A 20816-nucleotide genomic window follows, 5' to 3' on the forward strand; every position below is an offset into this window, starting at 1 on the left:
TACTCAAGGGCGTGCAGCAGTTTTGCCACTGTTAAGTTCCTGGGATTGGCATGTTCATCCGTGTAGCTCGGCACACCAGAAAGAGGTGGCAGCTGCATTATCATGGTGGTTGGAGGTCGAAAGAGCATGGATTCGTCATTGGCAGCTCCGGTAACAATGGCGGTTCTTTTCTTTCTCCTTCGTAACAGCGAGCTTTGCACCCTTCGCAGCAGCCTCATTTGCAGCAAGCTTTGGCAGCATCGTTTCTTTCCACATGAGATGCAAGACTTTCATGGAGTTCCCTCTCTTTCTTTGGCAGACGGTTTGTGACATGATGAACATGGTTTCATTGCACCATATTCAAATCTTTATCTCCACGCTGGACGTGGTTTTGATTTTCATGTTCCGGTTCAGCAGGTTCCGACTTCATTCTCGTGTTCTCGCTGTGTAAAAGTGAAGGCAGGTGTATGATCTCAACGGCAGCAGCGTATGAGGGTGTTTAGAGCTTCATCACCAGCAACGAAATAGACTGCAGCTGCCTCGGAGATATCAGGGTTCGTCATGGCTTCCTTTCCATGGTGTCCATTTGCAGCAGCGGTGTGAACCCGGCAGCAACGGAGGCCGACTCCCAGCAGCCGTTCCTTGCGGTTGTGAAGATCATCTCCCTTCACGCTTTCGACAGCAGCGGCGACAGGCGAGCTTGGCCTTGCAGGAGCTATGCCGCCATGGCCAAAGAGAGGGGAGAAGAAGAAGAAGGAAAGAGAAGAATGAAGGAGAAGGAGAATAAGAAGGAGAGAGAGAAGAGAGGGAAGTGGGGAGGAAGAGAGGCTGTCCAGGGTTGTCGATCACAGGTGCTTGGAGTTTCAGAATAATCTGGTCCGATTACAGGTGTTGGGAAAGCGGAGGGCAGAAGGGCGTCAACTAACTGGGCTTGGAAGCTCACCCACTACGTCACTATCCTACTCACCGGGAAACCGGCCCTATTCCCTTCGTCACTCCCGGAACACTAAAACTATCGTCTCCTATGTCCAGTAACTAATTTCTTCCTTGTTAATGAGCCTTTCGCCGACCGGTTGGGAGCGGAGGCAAGCCCTGCTCGTGAGACATGGTCCCTATTTACTGTAGTGCATCTCTAGGTGTTGGTAGTGAGTGAGTGAAGGACTCTCCTTAGAGAGGACTGAACGAACGAAAACTACAGGGTGGTCGTAGATCAGGGCTTCCGTTTTCTTCGCAGAGTTCGACTATACCCTTCTCTATTCAACCTGTTTTGAGGGAAGCACCTGCGCATTGAGGGACATTGAACCCTAGATTTCCCTATCTACTTTCCCTAACTGTCATACCAAGAAACACACATTGAAATGGAAGTTCGAAGAGTAGGCGCTTGACCAAACGCATATCTGTCTTCGAGGTCTAGAGCTTTAGGAACAATAAGAACCTGTGCTCACCAGAATAGTTTGTCAATCAACCACTTGCACTTTATTTTTTACTTCCTTAACTTACTTCACTTACCGCTACTCGCCCAAGCGCCTAGAACAAGACATTCTCGTTGTGTCGCACCCTAACTTCCTTCACTTTAACTAGCGCTTCCCTGATAAGAAGTTGTTTCTCTAAAGCCTCCTTTCTACTCACTCACAAGGCTAGGTCTTACACCCGCCTTACTCGTTTAGGGGGGTCTTTCACTTTACCAAAAACTATCACCGCTAATAGAAAAAGTACTTGCTTGACCCTACGTCTCTGTTCTGCTTGTTAAGGTGACTAAAATTATAGCCAGCCACCCTAAAGACGTTGAGAGGCTTCACTTATCCACTTGACTTTCCACTCGCTCGCTAATGAAAGCCCTTACAGAAGCCCTTACGAATAGTCTAATTGTAGAGTAGAGGTCGCTTTAACTAATAAGCAACACTGATCCACCAAGCAACTCCATAGCGCGCTAGCGCCCCCCCTATGAGTAAGTAATAGTAAGGCCTTTTCTTTGCTTCCTTTCCTTCTCAAAAGAGTAGATCATTCACTTTCTCCTATCCTCACGGGCCTCTAATCCGCTTAGCTTCGCTACCTAGATCGACACTAGTGGAAAGAAAGCCATATCCTCGGTTCTTACTTGATCGAACGAACACCGAGCTTTAGTTGATGGACCAACTCTACTTCACCGTACCTTGTTACCTCTACCTGGCCACCCGCCATCGTTACCTTCCTCGCGAAACTGTCTACAGCCGTCACACAATCAGAGGGATAAGATAAGATAGTGACAGTCAAGTCAGAAACAAAAAGAAAACATTTTCTTACTTACTTACGGACGAGTACGGGAAATACAAAAGCAAATGAGAAATATCTTAAGAAATAAGGCGAGTCAGTGTGCTTAAGTCATTCAAAAATAGTTACCTTGGCGAAACCAATTATCATCCATCCTCATAGCCGGAAGCCTGATCTACTCTCTCTGGTCATTGCCTCAGTCAGCTTCGAGGTGATCTGTCTATTGAACGAGAATCCCCCCTTCTCCAACAATGCGCGGAACTTCTTTTTTGAAATAGATTTGATTTGATTATGGACTCCCCTGTCAACTCGGCAACTACTCCTCCAGTTGATGAACAACGGTGGTTCGCGTATTCTATTTTATTTTATAGCTTTGGCTCGCACAATCATTTGTCTCCTTTTACTAAGGCTTTCTTTCCCTGGTGTTACTGGTCAAGCGAAAGAAAAGACTGAAAAAAGGCTCAAAAAGAGTGTATGCCATCCGCTCGCCCTCAGAAACTCAATAAGATTGTTACACTCATTGACATTCCCTTTGGGTCTAATGCGTTTTGTTTTCCCTCACTCCGCTCGCCTCGGTTGCGATTTCTACACCAGCCCCTACATGTACTACCGGAAATGGACCTACTAAAGTTCCTGCACCAGTTTTTTTCCTGAACCTACGACTACAACAGCAGGTTCCGTATTCGATCGTACACTCGTTCGGTTGGTTGATGCAAAAAACTCTAAGCGTTGTTTTTAGTCGTTGATGGTGATGTATGCAGGGAGAATCCAACACCAGTAGAAGTAGACCCTGCCTAAGTGGTTGATCCGGTTCACCGAGGAGCAGGAGAGGCAAAGCCGCTGGGGCAGAGGTGGTGGGGGTATCTGGATCAGCATAGCCCATAGCGTAGCCAGAAGCAAAGCACGAGTAACATCATTAGTAGATACAGTTGTTGATCCATCGCCAGTGGCGTGAGAAGCATATCCTGTTACAGGTGAAGATCCAGATTGAGTGCTTGAAGCAGATCCAGCAACAACCAACCCCCTTAACATTTATTTCTCAATGCACTAGCACCATTGTTCCCACCCTGAGAAGATCGCGGGTGTTTGAGGCAGTTTCATTCACCGGCCGGTGCGCGGACGACCCGGAGATAGAGCGGGGAATCAGTAGAGCAGCAGAAGACCAACCCGCCAAAAACTCTCGCCTGCTGAACCAACATGTGATAGGGAGATCATAGAGGTGGGATGAGAAAGGGATCAGAGAGGTGAGTTGACGTGCTGGTTCTAGCCTCGCCCTTTATTTCATGATTGGACTAGCTTGCTAAAGAGTAACAAAGTTGGTATAATATATAAGTGAAATCAAATTGTTTGCAGCAAACGGAGGCTTTCAAGCCGGCCTTACTCGTTTAGGGTTCTCTACGATCAGCTCACAAACCTATTACTAAGACGCGTTAGCATGCTTTGACGCGGGAGCGCGCTTATAGGTTGCGCGCTAACGCCCGTTTATATAGCGGTAGGCCTTTTCTTGCTGGGCTAACGCGCGCTTTTATTTTATATAGGGGTAAGGCTTTTCTTCGCTTAGTAAGTTTCTTCGCAGGCTTCGGGAGAACTTGTAGAAGGGAGATGTAACCATTTTTCAAACTCTCGGAGCACGCTTCACACTAACCTCATCGCTTTTTCTCACACGAGTTGAAATCGAAAAATATAAGATTTCACGGCTCCCTTGCGGGATGGGAAGGATCACCCCACGTCTTCAGTGCCTTGCTCATAAGTGGGGCGAGGAGATGGAGATCCGAGCGATGTGTCACAAGATTGGTTAAAAGAACTATGGGAATGGAAAGAAAAGACCTACATTCAAAAATTCTTCAATATCAGCGGCGATTCTATTCTATTCTCTTTTTTTTATCATTCCCATCTGGATATCTCCTACTTATAAATCTAAAAAATTATTTATTTATTAATAAAAATATAAAGAAATAAAAAAATATTTATTTCTTTTTCTTTTTCTTTCTTTATTTATCTTATCCTACTTGTTGTAGAAATATAATAGATTTGGGTTAGAATGAGGAGGACGAGAAAGAAGAGATAGGACGAAGATGAAAGAAGAGTGGTTGTAGAGATTGGTCCAGATTAAACTAAGTTATTTCTCACCCTCTTCTTCAACTATGGCTAATTTTCCGCGGCTAATAGTTTCTTGAGATTTGGTATCTTCCTCTTCTATCTTTTCCATCCCCAACGGGACTGTTTAAGTTGACATGGGAATTCGAAAATCTTCACGCATGTCCACTGGATTGAGGAGAAAGATTAATAATATTAAGGAATGGATTGATTTCCCATAATCTTGGATATCTAAGCGATCCGCTATTCAGTTTCATTCATAGATTAATATGACTCCAAAAAACGATATATTAGGAATTGCCGTGAAGTAGATTTGAATCCAGAATTAAATAGAACTGAGAAATGCACTAAAGAGCAAACAGACTCAGACAGAAAGACACACTTATATATTCACTAACTAAGACACTTTCTTCGTTGGGCGAACAAACTAATCAAGAAGAAGATTGAAAGAAGAAGAAGACGAGAGCTTGCTGAAATGACAAGAGATAAGGTAGAAGGAGACTAAAAGAAAGAGACTGAGGAAAGGCTCTAAAAGAGTGTAGCTAGCCTAGTCTAATGAGTCCCTAATTCACCTTTGGAACGGCGAGGGAGTCTTCGACTTACTAGGTGGGGCTTGCTTGTTGACTACCTTGTATACAATCCTTAAAACTTGCTTTATAGCTCTACTCCTCTTCGGCTTCTGTTGAGTTTCGGTTCGGGACCCGACCTAGCCTATCAGTCTAAGCGAAGACCGATTCCCTTGCTTCCCTTGCCGAGCTGATCTACGACCACCCTCTCCCGAGTTTCCCTTGCTGACCGAGCTTGGGTTTCATGGAGTAGCTAAGGCTGAGCGGTAACCTACCGATTCCCTTTCCGCGTTAATCTAGTTGCTACCCCCCGCTTGTTTCGTTGAGCTCGCTGTCTTTCGTTAGCTTCTGTCTCGGATGACACTCTTTTTTATGCGTTCACTAACACGACGACCCGCAGCTTCTGCTTCCGCTTCCCCTTTCTATCGTAAGAGAAAGCGTTGTCGCTTCAGCCCTTTCCGAGGCCATAGAACACATTTCTTTCGGTACACGCGCACACACGCATAAGGCCTTATTCCCTTAAACCAAGCAATAAGTATGGTTTTTTTGGTCCGAACCTAGCTTATTAACATTATAAAGAATACCTTTCAGAGTGCCGGCAGAGGAAGTCGAAGACTTACTTGATGCTCTTAACGGCTAAGCGCTTTCACGCCGCTTTGCAAGCTCGGTTCCACTCAAGGCCCTGAAAGGGAGCGAACGATCATTCGAGTCAAGACAACCATTCGGGTTGTCCGGAGCGGGAACACGGGAAACACAACTCTGCAAGCCAGGAGAGAAGAAGATGTACATGAAAGCAAGCGGACAGGGAGCCAAGCAAGCAAAACGTAAGGCCCACTCGACTGAAAGGAAACGATACGGTACACTCCCGCCGGGTCCGGAAAGCAAGTGAAGCGAAGCGCTGTGAGTGTTACCGTCCATACAACGAGTTTGTCACGCTACAGCTCCTGTAGTGAGTGCACCTACCGAGTAAGGTTTGGTAGCAAGCTACCTACTGCGAGTACGGATACGGACTATATCCCGAGAAAGGCAACATTGAAGACAAACAGTGCCGTGGTAACTGACGTGTTACCTAAGTCATACATAGTGCTGTATGCCAAAGAAAGCAGCCGCTTAGTCACTTTATGCCGGCCTTAGTGACTTCTTAGTATGCCGGCTTAGCTTAGTGACTAATCTAATAAAGGCTAAGTTAGAAAGCGCTTGGTAATCAAGAAAGAAAGCGAGTGAGTTTCTGGTGCTAGTGCTGCCCGGCTGCTGACGGTGCCTAGATGCCGCTATATGGATGGTTTCACGGTGCTGCCCTTTCGCCTGCGTATACGCTGCTACTGGTGTTGCTAGCTCGCCCCACCTTAGCATAGGCTATAGGACTAGGCTTACCTCTTCTAGGCCGGCCGTGTAGCGAGGAACGAGTTCAGTATACTACACGAGCCAATAAAGAGTGGGGGAAAAGTCCAGAAGCAAAAGGAAAGAGCGGAGCTAGCAACCCTCTGGCTGCTTCGGTCCCAAATGTCTATTGCTATAGGGCTCGCTGCCTAAAGCCTGTCTCGCCTTCGTCTTACTATACGAGCTAGCCGAACACTAGCAATGTGCTGTTACTTAGGATAGCTTGCCTAGCCGCCCGCTGTAAGGCTGACGCTCGAGAACTAGCAACAGTTCGGCCCTTGATGAGTAAGCTTAGTTAGCTATACCGCTTAGGTTACAAAGCAGCAAGCTCCGTAAGCATTCAATATTTCAGCTAAGAAGCCAATGCTAAAGCGTAGCAAATAACATTGATAACAAAGCATAAGCTACCTTGTTCGTTCTACCGCGCATGACTTAGGCCCCCGCCTCTCTCTCTTTCTGTGGTTTCTGTATCGCCCGCTCTAACAATTGACTCTTTCGGCAGCCGGCCGCGTCTTCCATTGACGAAGCAGCGGAAAGGAAAGCTGTTTGAACTATGGCACTATAGTCGTGATAGTACTATATATTACTAAATATATAGGAAACGACCGGTTGGCCGATAACTTAGTCCATTGCTGCGGGATGTGGATCGATGACAAAGTACGGATCCCGATTGCTCTGTCACTGCATCCAACTACTTCTCCCTAGCGTCAGTGAGAAACCATACCTTGCCATGGGTCTTACCATACCATTCAACTCCCGCCCTCCAGCCCTAGTGAGTGAGCAAAGCAAGCTATACCGGATACCGAGCAAGGAAACTTACCCTGCCACATTGATCATGGAAGTAGCGGATTGAAATGATAGTGGCAAGGAAGAGACCAAGCAAGAGGCATTCTGTTCTATACTTGTGAGAATCCTTGTTCCACATTCCTCTACAGGAACAAGAGCAGATCGAGCTGACAAAGAGAAGGGTTTGGCTGTTGCTATCGAGACATAAAACTTTGATCGAGATGGAGATGCTCCTGTGTCAGTTACTAGTCCACATGTACCAAACGAAGGAAAGTTTCCAGATCAGATTGACAGTGGAGAGGTAGCAGATCAAGGTTGGACGGATACGGGAATGCCAAGGAAGAGATGGTTGCCTGGGATGGACATCTCACTCGAAAGAAGCACGAGCGTGCCATTGAGCCAGCTTTGCCAGATCGGACAAAACCGTCTTAGAGCACAAGTCAAGCTCATGATAGGCGAGCAATCACGCACATGGTTTAGCGGTTTGTTGTGCTGTGCGGTCTTCTTTCAGGACCCGATGCTTTATTTTTGTTGTTTCAGCCTATGTTTTGGAGCGCACTTCAAGCTGACGGCTTGTAGCCTTTGAGTCAGGGAATGAATCCGCTTCATCTGCTTATGCGGCTTTTGATGCCTTCACTTAACCTTAAGCAGCCATAGCGCTATACTTTCAATGCTTTCGAGATTGAATCGAATCAATCTCGAAAGCATTGCTGTCAATTGGTTTGGTTCGATCCGGTCCAACAGCCACCCCCTCCGAAGCCCAACAAGACTGAACTTCTGAAAGACAGGAAGCTTCCGAAGCGGGTTTTCCCACCTCAAAGACAGAAAACTATTCAGAAATAGATACCAAAAAATGAGAAACTTCCTCCGACGGAAAGGGTGGGCGTTGGGTGGGGAAGCTCAATGAGAATAGGCTAGCATGAATTTGTTCGTCTATTCTGTTCCCAGGTACGGAGTCAAGAGATGGGGCTAAGTGAACATTTATAGATCGCTGGGAAAGGCATTCTGCAAGCATAAATTGAGTTGTTTCGGGCCGGGGTCTGAAACATGCGATTTCCTGGGCGTTCCGCCCCCTTGTCAAAGGAATATTCGAATTGCCCGGGAATCCCTACTTTTTCGATCCTTCGTCGAGCTAGACATCCAAGATCAAGGAATCAGGTGAGAAAGACACGCTTCGATCAGTTAGTGGAACGTGAGAAAAGCATTGAGATAGCCGGGCTAAAGCTGAGAAGTTCTCTCGCTCTGCCTAGTTGGTTACTTTACAGGTTGAAAGAGTACAGACAGCAATGGAAATATCCCCAAACTGAGGAAAGTCCCCTCTACTTCTGGTACTGTCAACTGATGAGAAAGAGCCCTCTCGCTACCGTTTTACGTCTAAGATCGGGTAGGGTATACCACAGCTGAAAGTAAAAGCATTAATGGCATACCAGGCTGAAAGACCTACATTAGAAAAGCAAATTGTAAGCATACTGACACCCCCTATGGCTTTTGCCAGGTACATTCTGCCATTCTATATACAACTTTGGAAAGAATCCCAGAGAAAAGATATGCTTTCAGAACACCTTCTCCCTATTGTTTTGGCCCCACTGCTGAATATTCTTTTCTGAAGGGCATTTCCGGGCATTCTATCAAGAGTTTTGGGCCTCTCATGGGTCAGACTGTCAAGCCCTCAAGGGCTTCCCGTCGAATATCAATTTTTCCCTGGCTAGCGCCTGCGAAGTGTAGAGCTGGGTCTTCATTTCAGTGATTTTCATCCCCTTGTTGTGGGAACAAGAGAACACGAAGATTGAAAGCATCGGCGACAAGCCTTTGAACAGTTCCGTTACCGTTACTCCAAAACTGATGCTATTTCATAGGCAGAAGAGGAATTCTCCGCAGAGGAAGACGCTGAATCTAAAGTCAACTTTTCCTCTCGGCCTCCCCGTCTTTATGAAGGGTTAGGATATATAGCTTGACTGACTGAGCCGGGGGAGGATGGACTACGTTACCAGGCCGAAATCCATAAAGGTGCGAAAGCCGCTTCTCTCCTATGTTCAGATCAAGAGAGTGAAATGAAACAGTCCTTCAGAAGAAAGCTCCTGGCCCGGTCAGGGTGGTGGGTGTTGAGGCCTACCTCGGAATATCACCCTATGGTATCACCCTGCGTCTCTACCTCGTGATATGTCCTTGTCGCCCAAGACAGGCAGGAGTAGCCGGCATATGCAACGGCTGGTCTATCAGGGGCGGATTGGTGAACAGAATACGGCCCGGCCCTAATAGAGTAGAGCAAGTTCTCCCTTCTTCTGCTTGAAGGTAGTGTCATCGAATTCCTTTCAAAGCCCCATAGGTTATAAAAAAAGATCTATCACCGCTTTAGGTGATTGCGCTCTTCGACAGTTTGATCTTTCATTGCCAATCACCCGGCATTGGATCAAGACATGCGTTCGAGGACAGTAACGGATTCGTTCCTAAAAAGGGCAGAATACTCCTTACCATCCTTTCCCGAAACCCGAGCAACCTGATTTCTCGCGTCAAAGGCGCGTATATCGCGCTTGTCTTTAGCCCTTTTGAGCTGAACAACGCCTACCCTTACCCCCTTGCTTTCTATCGATATGGGCCAGCAGATTCCAGGTGTAAATAAAACTCAGAAAGCGCCCCGCTAACGCCCCTTGACTAGCTAGCAGCGCTTTTGGGGCCATAACTACAGGGCAAACCGTAGAGAGGCAAACCAACACTTACCGCAGCTCAATGAGGTACCAATCCAGTCATACTACCGCCCACAAACTTAGGGGAGGCACTCGAAGAGTCCACACCCTTTCTTCGTCGTTCCGCATAATCAAATCAAGATGCGGTGTCTGCCTATTCATTACATCGGTGAGTGTACAGCGCTAGGCATCTCTCTTGTCTTGGGGCAAGGGCCGAGACTTCGGGGCATGCCTGGCACCACCTCGATCAGCAGTGCTTGGTGAACGGTAGATGCCCGAATAATAGTGAATTGAGGCATTATTCAATCCGCCTCTCGAACTTATGGAGTAGAACCAACCAACCTCGCTTGAATATCTCAGCCTTGCCTAGAAACAAGCATTTCTGAAGCAAGGTTGGGGCTAGGTCTAACCTTTATGAAAAATATAATTAGTCCTTCTCTACTCCTTCGGAGCCTCAACTATTCATTTTCCACAGGGAAAGGAGAAAGGAGGGACCTTTTACCACCGCGCCACATTCCCGCCTTGACAAAAAGCGAAACGGGACTGAGTGTAAATCAAAAGCAGTCTCGGTTGCGAGCCTTACCCACCTCTGAAGGGCACCAAAACCGGAATCTCCTACTCCACTCTAGTTGAACTGAGCCAAGTCAACCTTGCCCGAGGCAGCAGCCCTTTATTTTGAAAAGGTTGATGCAGGGGCCCACTTAAGCTGTATTAAAAGAGTTGTAACCGGGTCCCCTACTGGGGTGCCAACAAGCCCGAAACCCCTGCTATTCGCTCTTTAAAGCGTCAGAAACAAGAACTTCTCTCTTTCTCGCCCTCTCGACTTCGCCAAAAGCGCCTTCTGTTCCTTCCTGTTCTGATTGTAGACCTACCCTCTTCTTTTGATTGTAAGAGCTTGTCCTCCCCTTACTATGTCATTTTCATCCGCGGTTGGAAAAGAAAAAACTTCCCTTGCTTGATTAGAAGAAAGCAACAACTTCTGGCTTCGGTCTTTCTAGATAGATCTTTGGATTAAGTAAGAAGGAAGAAGATACCTCTGATTCAATCGAGGTCTTTAAAGCCTCTTTCTATGACATGTGCTTTTGCGTTTTAGGATGATCTACCCTTAACCGACCCCGCCCACCGCCCATGGTTCAAATCATTACGCGCCTATTTTCCTTTATGGCTTGTTGTACTACTCTTCCTTGTTTCCTTCCACGGCTCCCCTAGGCTTGTGTTTGTACACAAAAAAAGAAAGAGCAGTTCGAGACAAGAATCACTTGCTTTCCTGTTGTTTACAGGAAAGGAAGGCTTTTTCGCAGCCACGATTGGCGGGGTAAGAGGCCTGGATGGGCAGACCTATTGCCCATGTTCGTTACACCAAAACCTGTATTATATATGTCTTTCGGACTAAACAACCTTATACGAGTAAAGGCTTAGTAGTCGTCTAGTTCCTTCTCACGGTCATTTTGCGAGAATAAGACGGGTGCCCATCCATAGAGAGGAAAAATAGACCTCTTCCATTGGTTTGAGATCAAATCCTCGGGGGATTGCCGGGAATCCACCTATCAGACTGGGAGAAGTAAGTGTTCGGGCAAGGTCTCAGATATAGATAAGGAAGAGGATCTGCAAGACCAGCAGGTAGAAGTGCTTCACACGATGGGAAGCACGCACGGACACAAATAGATATATATAAAGATAGATGATAGATGCAGGAATCATACACTGACTGATTCGAGTCCAGGTACGGCTCTTGCACTACCCTACCTACAGCACAAGAAAGGGCACAGAAACTACTCCACTGGGGAGTGCTTAGGAGCTGCTCCGTTGGGTAGTGTTCCGATCCGAGAAGATCCGTCTCACTCCACAGGTTCGGTTGCTTCATCGGGTACGGAAAAGGGACTATTCTCGTGTTCAAGTTTGCCGAACTCTTTCCTGCTACTACTACTACTACGTAGTAGGGCTCACAAAACAGAAGTCGTGTCCAGTGACCAAAGCAACTCGGACTACTCTACAAAAGAAGGTACGACTACTGGGCGATTGACCGCTCTAAAGGGCGAGAAGACTCCCAGTTACGATCTTCCTTGATTATGCGAGACGGGGCTCTTGCTGCTCCATATTTTGTTGGGATGCGATAAAAAGCCTAAAAGGAATTACCCGAAGGAGGGTTCGTAAAAGCTCAGTGCGAACGAGACACTTTATCCACACCAGCCGTAGGTTGAAGGTGTGAATCCGCCAAACGGGGCGGCTGCCCAGCAAGAGGACTATCCCGCGGCAAGGCAGTACAGCTGCTTTCTTTATCCCGCTTCCCGGTAGTCCGTGACGCGCCAGGTGCTGGAGGTAAGCAGTCGATGTAGTACTTATGCAGAGACAGATGACCAGTAAGTACACAAAGCACCGTATGCACGATGAGATAGTAAAGGGGTTTTATTTGATAGTCTCGAAGGTAGTTCTGGTCATACAGACAAAGAATGATGAAATCATGGCCCGCGGTAATGCCCTCTTGCCCGACCTTCCTTCACTCCCCAGGTGAGATAGCTAAGGAAAGCAAACAGCCGGGGTCCAGGAGGATCACAGGCACTCAAATAACTTACAAACAAGATGGTTGGCTTCCCAAGACGTTATTGCTTCGGATAGAGAAGGAAATCAAGAACTATTCCATTTTTACAATAGATATAGGCAAAGCTTAGAAAGAAAGCTATTAAGCTAGCGAAGCAAAGAAAGAGCAAGAGAAAGCTCTTCGCTCAACAAGCTAGCCAAGCAAGCAAGAGAAGTAGGACTTTCTCTTTCCAGAAGCAAGAGTAGTAGCCCTAATTGACCCGGTGGGGAGAGTTCTCCCGATCATTGAGTCACAGCTGAGCTGGGAATTCTCAGCTAAATATCCGTTTTCCAGATGGGGTCAGAAGAGCTTGAGCTGTTGGTTCGGGTGGAATAGGATATTTAAGATAAGTAGATTTTTAGAGAAAGCCTACCAGCTAGCAAGGTTGGCTGGCCGACTAACCGAAGGTATTGTGTTGGAGTTCGACAACTGATAATACAAAGTCATACATTCAGTAGTGGTCATCCGTAGTGAAATAATAAGAGTTCTATACATCAGCCGTGGAATACCTATCGAAAGCCTTTAACGCGATTAACTCGTCTATAGGCTGCTCGGCAGGGGTTCCTACCAAGCAAGCAACGGAGCTCAAGAAAGGGTGCGCAAGAGTAACCCTTCTCGTCTTATCTCGGAACACCGCCAGTGGTTGTTCCACGTACCCTTGAAAGCGCTGTAAAGGATGCTGCACTTACCTGGACTGGAAGGGATGTTGTTGCACCCCATGAGACAATCTCTTTTGAGCAGGAACAGTTTTTCTGTTCTAAGCATCTTTTTAGGACTCAATTTTATAACCCTAAAAACCGACCTCGCATCGGCTGCTTGCTTGAACTTTGACCTTCCCCAACCGCCAACCCTGGTTCGTCAACCACTCTACTCCTTCTATGTTGAATCTGGTCTATCTCTTGCCCCTTACTCTACCTGCCCCAACCACCGCCCTGGCTCTGGGATTTCCTCTTCTTTAGTGGCCTCCTTGCCGCTTTCCAGCTCACATCGTTTCATTGGCCTCTGCCATTTCTATTGCTCGGACGTACCGCCTTGGGCCTGGATTCCACTTCTTCAAGAGCTATCTTTTCAGACCTCTATACTAATAGCGTCTGGGCACTCATTGACGGTGTTCATATCACACTCGACGTATGAGGGTCAGCGAATATGGTATTGAACTTTTCTCCATCCCATAGCATCATGCATTGATGCAGTGTTGAAGGAACACTTTAGTCTTAGAATTTCGATTTCAAAGTCGAGATTGGGTGGGTCAAGGTAGAAAGAACAGTGTTCAAGTGGAGCGAAGGTAACTGCTTGGTCGTCTGACGACAATAGAAGGTTAGTCAACGACTAGTAACGACCTTGGTGTTGAACGCTCACCCGGGCTAGGCAAAGGGGTGTAGAAGAACTCAACTATCAGAATCGTATGCGAGAAACTATAAAAAAATGCTCTAATAAAGCGCAATAGCGCGGCCTTTAAGCTACGTTGATGAGGCTTTTGGGGACCTATTCGACCGAAAAAAAGCAGTTTTTGCTTCAGAGAGGAGGGCTCTGGGGCTTTCTCAAACTTCTCTCTTGAAAGCGCTGTAGCTCGCGCATCTGATCCATGCGTTCGGGTGCGAAAGAGCACAGAATTGCGGTTCGGTGGAAAGTTCACGGTAACTGCAGAGGGAATGCGGCTTTAATAGTTGTACTCTGTAAGACCGTGGATTATTAGGGGCTTCCCAACCAGAAGCACGAGAGAGCTTCTTCCTTATCACATAAGGTCCTTCATGCGCAACAGAGGGAGAGATTTCGTCCGATCCATGTGACCGAAATTGCATCTACAACCCAAGATGTCCAAAAAGCTCACTGCTCTTCCCCTCGTCCGGTGCCTCCTGGTAGTACCAGAGTCAGGTCGAAAAGAAAATGAAGTTCTTCCTGTCCTAATTTACACTCAGAAAGCTTGACCTTGACTCACTCATGGGTCTTCTGGCAGCCATAACCACAAGCTCTCACGGGTAGCAAAAGACTGAAGCGGCCCATGAAATTGCGCCAACCGAAGAGCCTCGAATCAATAAGGATTTCACCTCGAATAGCGCTTCTTTTCGCTCTGCCGAACGAAATCTCCGGTCAAGAAGTAGCTTAGCTTTCGCACCAGTGATCAAATTCTTACTCTCAATTCCGCTCGACATCAGCACCTTGCCTCTTGCTGGCCTGTATTTTATTTACTTCTTCTGATGGTCCCCATCTCCATCTAACGCCGCTTCAGGGTAGCAACGGGAAGGACTCAATGAGGCGCTGATTAAGCGTCAGGCGGCCTGTACAACCTTCCCTGCTATTGGTAGTCTGCTCCCGACGGGAGAAAACTCGCCTTCTCGCGACACTCCTTCGGAGCCTCATTTACGATTCTTGGATCCGCCTGCACAGAAGGGGAAACCTTATCGAAGTAGATTTCAAGAAAGGCGCGACAGCAGCTCATACTGAGCAAGATCATGTTGTAATAAGGAAGCACTTCACTTAGGGCAGCCAGTCTCACTTCACGCAGCACAGCGCCTTGCTATTTGCATTCATCCTTTTAACTTACCGAAGTGAGGAAAGCCACATTGGGGATCGCGAGCCGGGTGGGCGGCGAAGATCTTGTGTGTGTCAGCGAAGTGTTTCCGGGGTTGAAAGCACGGGTTGGAAGCATGAGCGATGAGCTTCTCGACTTCGATCTTTGTCTTTGATAAGTTATGGGTTGATTGTGACCTAGTATAGGACTGATCCAAGGCAATTCAACTCGGGTATTCAACGAGTCGACGCAGCCTAGAAGCGCAACGAAGCGGTCGAAGGAGGAGGGCGATAGGAAGCAGACCCAATGCCCCGGGGCGGATAGGCTCTGTAAGACCAGGCATTACACTCTCAAAAGGTGTAGGACCAGTCCATGGTCACAATATCAGCACACTCAATGACATAGAGCATACGTTTGGTATGTTAGGTATAAAATAAGGTCAGGCAGTCGAGAACTCACTTTGCTCTCGAGCTACCTTATCGTACTTGTGCGGATTGATCAGATCCGCTAACCCCTTGTCGGCGTCAACCGATATGGACCTATGACGCCCGGAACCGAAGCGAGGATCTCATGCTATCATTGAACGGATACCGAACCGCCATACTCAGGTAACCGGTCTCTGTTCCAAGTACATCAACACACCATAGCTACTTAGGGCCGCACCCTCATGGGTCCAGATCCACGAATCCCTAGTATCGATAGTTGCCTAAAGCAATTAATGGCGCAATCAAATAAGGCTCTACAACATGCCGCAACGCAATAAGGCTATAGTTTCGCTCTAGTTGGGCAATGAAAGGAGGCCTCTTCCGCCATTCTTTCTAAATGCTTTCTTTAGCCTTTGAAGCGCATTAGTCTCTTTTCTTTTCATTAATGTAGTATACATAGTCGTTCAGAATAGCGTATAATAAGAAAGTTGTTATCTTTCTTACCCTAGCCGCCTACCGGGCGAAGTACTCGACCGGAGATCTTCAGTTTTGTCCGGCGGAAAACAGAAGTCGTCCGTATCAAGTGATACGTGAATTGCTCAGTAGTGCTTCGCCACTACCGGAGCTGGCGGAAATAGCTTAATGGTAGAGCATAGCCTTGCCAAGGCTGAGGTTGAGGGTTCAAGTCCCTCCTTCCGCTCCTGGCTTCGTCGTTCAGTGGTAACGAGTGGAGTGCGTCAGTCATCGGTTCAAATCCGATATGCGGAGGGCTTTTTCTTTGTTTTCTTTTTTGAATCTCGATTGGCTTTGTGTTCAGTCTAACTCTCCTTTATAGAGCTAGCTATCGTTATCGTTTTCAGCTAGAAATTGTCTCATTTCTAGCGTGTCATGGTTGTTCGCATGCATTCATCTCAAAAGAAAGGGAAGAGAGGGAAGGCCTCTTTGTATCTAGCCCTTAGGTACACATTACAGGCTCTGAAAGAGTCCTGTATCTTTCAATTGTTTGGCATTCATCATCCAAGCTTTAGTGCACAATGCGGCTTGTCGTGCGAACTTGTGATGCAACGATCAAGAAGGTAGAGAGACAGTCGATTAAGCATACTGCGGTCACTGCGATGGTCACAAGCTCTCACTGGAAGGATCGGAACACACAACAGTAGCCCAGGCTTAGGGCGCATGATCTCATTGCAGGGCTTGACCACTCATGTTCATCTCGATAAGAAGACGTCACTCCGCTGGGGTACGGCAGCTGATAGCTAGCTTAGGCTTCTCGGCGTTTCTCCCCTGCATTGATCCATTGTGTTAGCCGGCGAGAGTGGGCATGCTTTCATCGCTTCCGTGCTCCTAGTTGGCCATTGAGGAACGTGATGCCCTACGGGGGAAAACATTGGGTGAAGATGGTTGGCTAGGTAGTGCAGTTGAGGTCGTTAGCATAGCTTGCCTTGGCCAGACTGGGGAAGAACCAGTCGCAAGGACAGGAACGAGCGTACTGTAGACAGTATGATAGAGAGGAGAATGATATTTACTATAAGAATAACAGTTTTTAGAGAAGTGGAATAGAACCTGTATCAGTGACTGTCCATCCCAAGCAAACCTCCCTCTCTCCCTTACGCTGTGCTACCTCTCGCTGCCTGCCTTCCTTCGTTGCTTCACTCTCATCCGCTCTACCTCGCACTGATCTTCCTCCGCTGCCTTGTCCGTTGTCTGTCTTCCTTCATTCGCTACCTCTCGCTGTCTCTCTCAATCCCATCCGCTAGCAATCTTCACTGCTCTGGTTGAACTACTTGACACTTTTGTGCTCCTGCCTTCCTGGCAAATTTGAAACCAGTTTCAAAGCGGGATCCTTAGCCCACCCTTTCTTTGAACCTTGTCAATGATCGAACTTAAAGATATGAACTGAGTGCCATTTGATGAGTCACTGAGAACAAGGGAGAGGGATATGGAAAGGATGAAGTAATGAAAGAGGAAGTCATTGCTAGTAGTAACGACTTGTCACGATCCATTGGTTCATATAGAATCCATGTCCTAGGTGTATCAAAAAACATTCTTTTCGCTAAGCGTATATAATAAAATAGAGTGAAAGGGTCCACCCCGAAACCAAGGGGGTACTAACTAACAGCTTAGTCCTCTCCGAACCGCAGGAGATAGTTGCCCATCATACGGCTCACCAACTTCACTTGCCTCTATGGGGGGCTCGCTCCGGGCAGGTTCGGATCACTTACAATACACGGCTCTACGAAGGAAGGGGTTGGGTTAGGAGCGTTTTCAATATTCTTCTTTTCCTCTTTGTCGAGACGAAAAAGGAACCCAGCAACCAAGCAACGGCTGAGCTAGCTGATCGTAGACCACTCTCTCCCGGTGGTCGAGCTGCTCGTAGACCACCTGATTTACAACCACCCTGTGGTCGAGCTGATCGTAGAGCACCGTTGCGCTAACGCAGCAAGAAAAGCGCTAACGCCCCAACTATAAACGGGCGTGCTAACGCGTCAAAGCATGCTAACGCGTCTTAGTAATAGGTTTGTGAGCTGATCTACGAGCACCCTTGCTTCTTTGGTCTACGATCAGCCTTACTCAAATAGGGGCTCATCCGTTGCTTGTTGGGAAATGTGAGTCTGTTTTGTCCACTTTCTCCATCCCCCTCTATCAAAATGATCAAAAAGGAGATGAAATCCTTCTTATTCCCGTGTTCGATCTCTTCCATCTCTGCCCCGCTTCCATGTGGGCAGAGACCCCTGTAGAGAATGAAGAGGGGCCAAGGATCTTCCTCTCAACAGTGCTTCTCGAGGCTCCACTCCCCCCCCAGAATAAGTAAGGCCCCGTTAGCCTGGGCTGAGATGGGGATAAGGAGTAAGGATTGAAGCCCCCCTTAGCTCTGCCAGGCACTGGACAGGGGTTAGCTCTGTAAATGTGTAGAGCCAAGTGTAGTGTGGTGTAGTAGTAGGCACTTCTAGGCCCCTTCCCGGCTACTGGATTACTCCAGTGCTTCGGGTACTACGGACCCTCTGCCATCCATTGCAGCAGAGCCGTTTCATGAGCGGGGGGGCTAAGCGCAGTTCTTTGAATCAAACAAACGTTGAATGAAATCGATTCTTTTTTAGATATCCGGATAGATGGATGGATCTATCTTTCTATTCATATAGATTACTATAAAAATGGATTTAGCAATATATGTAGCGTAGCAAGAAGCCCCAAATCCTTGATTTGGCCAGGAAACACTGCACTGCTTTGGGCCCAGGAAGCGAAGGGAATGAGCTCGGCTGCTTCTCCTCCACACTTCTTTTTCTCCGTGCCCGTTCCGCATGCGCTTCGCGCGCCATTGGCGCTTTGCTCTCCTCTTATTCTTCATTGGACGGTTCGGATGGACTTCGCCGTTCTTTCCCAACTAAAATAGAAAGGGCTGTATCACATCGAGATGTCGATTCGTTTTCCGCCCCCAATGAGATGGGGAATTTGTAACCTCTGTCCCTTCATCTTTCTGAATCGAGGCCCGGCTCGCGTCGTTCCAACAACCGGGTTTATCAACCCCCCTCAGTATACGATCGCGCGCAGTAACTGGGAGTCCTATTACACCTAAGGCCAACTTCAATTCACCAAACCAAGGTTCATCTCGTGTAGTGATTGTGGACTCGTACAAGGATATTGAGTAGACGGTTGATGTATCAGACTCGACCCTTTCTTTCGTAGCATGCATTCCCATCCGTGTCGCAACTGATTCGGTAAGCTACGTGTCCGGTGCACGGAAAACAGCCTTCGGTCCCCCAAACTTACTTACTCATGGCAACCTTCCGGCCGCCCAACGACCTATAACGCTAGTCACTACTCCCACTGGGGCTAGGAAGTAAGCCCCACAACCCAAAGCGGCGAAGAACAAATAGAATTTGCTACGAAAGCCGGCTAACGGGGGTATTCCTGCGTATGAGAACATAGTAATGGAGAAGGTAATAGCCGAAATAGGATTCGTTTTGGCTAGAGCGCCCAAATCCGCTATATATTTGACACGGGTTTGCCGTAATGCTGGAACTATGGCGAATGCATCTATCGTCATTGATGCATAAATAAAGATACCAATTAGTAGTGATTGAATTCCTTCTAGGGTTCCACATGATAAACCAGTACGAATATAACCTACATGTCCAATCGAACTATGAGCTAGAGGTCTTTTGACTTTCGTTTGGGCCATGGCGGCCAGTGCTCCTAAGATCATAGAAGCAATGCTGCAGAAAAAGAAGATTTGTTGCAATGTAGCTCCATAGGAACCATAAATAGAAACACGTGACATATTTGCAGAAATAGATATTTTAGGCGCAATAGAAAGGAATGCTGTAACCGGGGTGGGTGAACCCTCATAGATATCAGGTGCCCGCATATATAGAGTCAAAAGAGATATGGAGTCCGAAGGGGAGGGGGGTTTTCTTCGGGGCTCGAGAGATGGAATAGATAGGGCCCCACAAGTTGTTAATTCGCCGCTGGGGAATTCACACGAAAGGGAACGAGGAATTCTCAACGAAAAAAGTGCTCTCTGAACCGAACGTGAAAGTTGTTTTCCATCAGACGGCTGTTCCCGTAACTCCACTCTCGACTTGGATTATATATCCAAAAAGGTCCGCTCTCGGCCATTCCACACGCTGCCTAGCAGAGGCGTGGTTATCTGAAGTGGATTCTCTCTTTTGTAGTAGATGCCGAACCTGCTGCTCAGTGGGCGGGCGCAGCAGCTACATGGACCCCTTCCTTTCTGTTGTTGCCAGCGCTTTCCCGGGCCGAGCCGGAATTCTTTATTAGAAAGGGCAGGCAAAGCCCGAAGGCTGCTATCCCAATAGGCCAGCGGGCGGAACGAGGAGAGGGCCCGGCAATCATACCACCGCGGTCGAAAAAGCGTGTTCCCTTCAGATAACACGCACCGTAGGCCATCCTCGGCCTTCTTCGTTTTCGATGAAAAACAAATCCAATCTCGATCTCCGAAAGCGTTTTCCCGGATCAAGGGCCCTTCGTCGAGCCTTTCCTTTAGTGGTTGGGGGAAGCATTCCCTTATCTGAACTTGGCGGGCATTCTTTCGCTATGGGGTGGGTTTGGTTTTCACATAGGCTCAAACATGATTTGAAGGGTCCTAGCTACGCCATGCGTTCAATACCAAAAAAGCCTCTGGAAAGCTGCAGGGATGACAAAAAGAGGGCGCTTTCCTGTGTTGCACTGAAAAAAAGGACCTAAGATAAGAGCGTCTTCTCTTAGGTTTCTTCCTCCGCGCCCGCCGCCGCCCGGCCCGCGTTAGAGGGGAAGATTAGCAAAGCGGGAAAAGACAGAGGGAGGCATCTTATTTGATTCTCTTCGCGATAACTTCCGGATCGGAGAAGCATTCGGAACGGGCTCCGCGTTCATTTCGTTGGCAGAAACGATCCAATCTATTCGGGGCTTCGGGGAACCCAAAAACGAACTCTTTTGACTTGATTCATAGATAGAATCAATGGATAGATAGACAAGAGATAGATGAACGAGATATCTTTTTTTTTTTTTTCTATAAAATACAGAGGAATAGAATAGAAATCCCTTTAGATGTCTATGTAT

General features: G+C 47.5%; 1 protein-coding gene and 1 non-coding gene across 3 annotated transcripts in view; one reads left to right on the forward strand and one right to left on the reverse strand.

Moving 5' to 3' along the window:
• The first annotated feature begins 15885 nt into the window (after positions 1 to 15885).
• Positions 15886 to 15957, forward strand: TRNAG-GCC. Its single transcript has one exon. It is a non-coding gene; the product is annotated as a tRNA-Gly (tRNA).
• A 787-nt stretch (positions 15958 to 16744) lies between these two features.
• Positions 16745 to 20816, reverse strand: part of LOC122647145 (NADH-ubiquinone oxidoreductase chain 2-like) — a 5538-nt gene continuing 1466 nt past the window's right edge. Inside the window, exons 1-2 of one of the 2 annotated variants that reach the window (XM_043840633.1) lie at positions 19054 to 20816; positions 16745 to 17329 (exon numbers count right to left, since the gene is read on the reverse strand). The exon at positions 19054 to 20816 is cut by the window's right edge and continues 1458 nt beyond it. In XM_043840633.1, the coding sequence (XP_043696568.1) occupies positions 17141 to 17329; positions 19054 to 19623 (759 nt within the window). In that variant the 5' untranslated portion in view covers positions 19624 to 20816 and the 3' untranslated portion in view covers positions 16745 to 17140. The other variant, XM_043840634.1, reaches the window with a different exon arrangement.

Source organism: Telopea speciosissima, unplaced genomic scaffold (genome assembly GCF_018873765.1).
Source record: "Telopea speciosissima isolate NSW1024214 ecotype Mountain lineage unplaced genomic scaffold, Tspe_v1 Tspe_v1.0012, whole genome shotgun sequence".
NCBI lineage: Eukaryota > Viridiplantae > Streptophyta > Magnoliopsida > Proteales > Proteaceae > Telopea > Telopea speciosissima.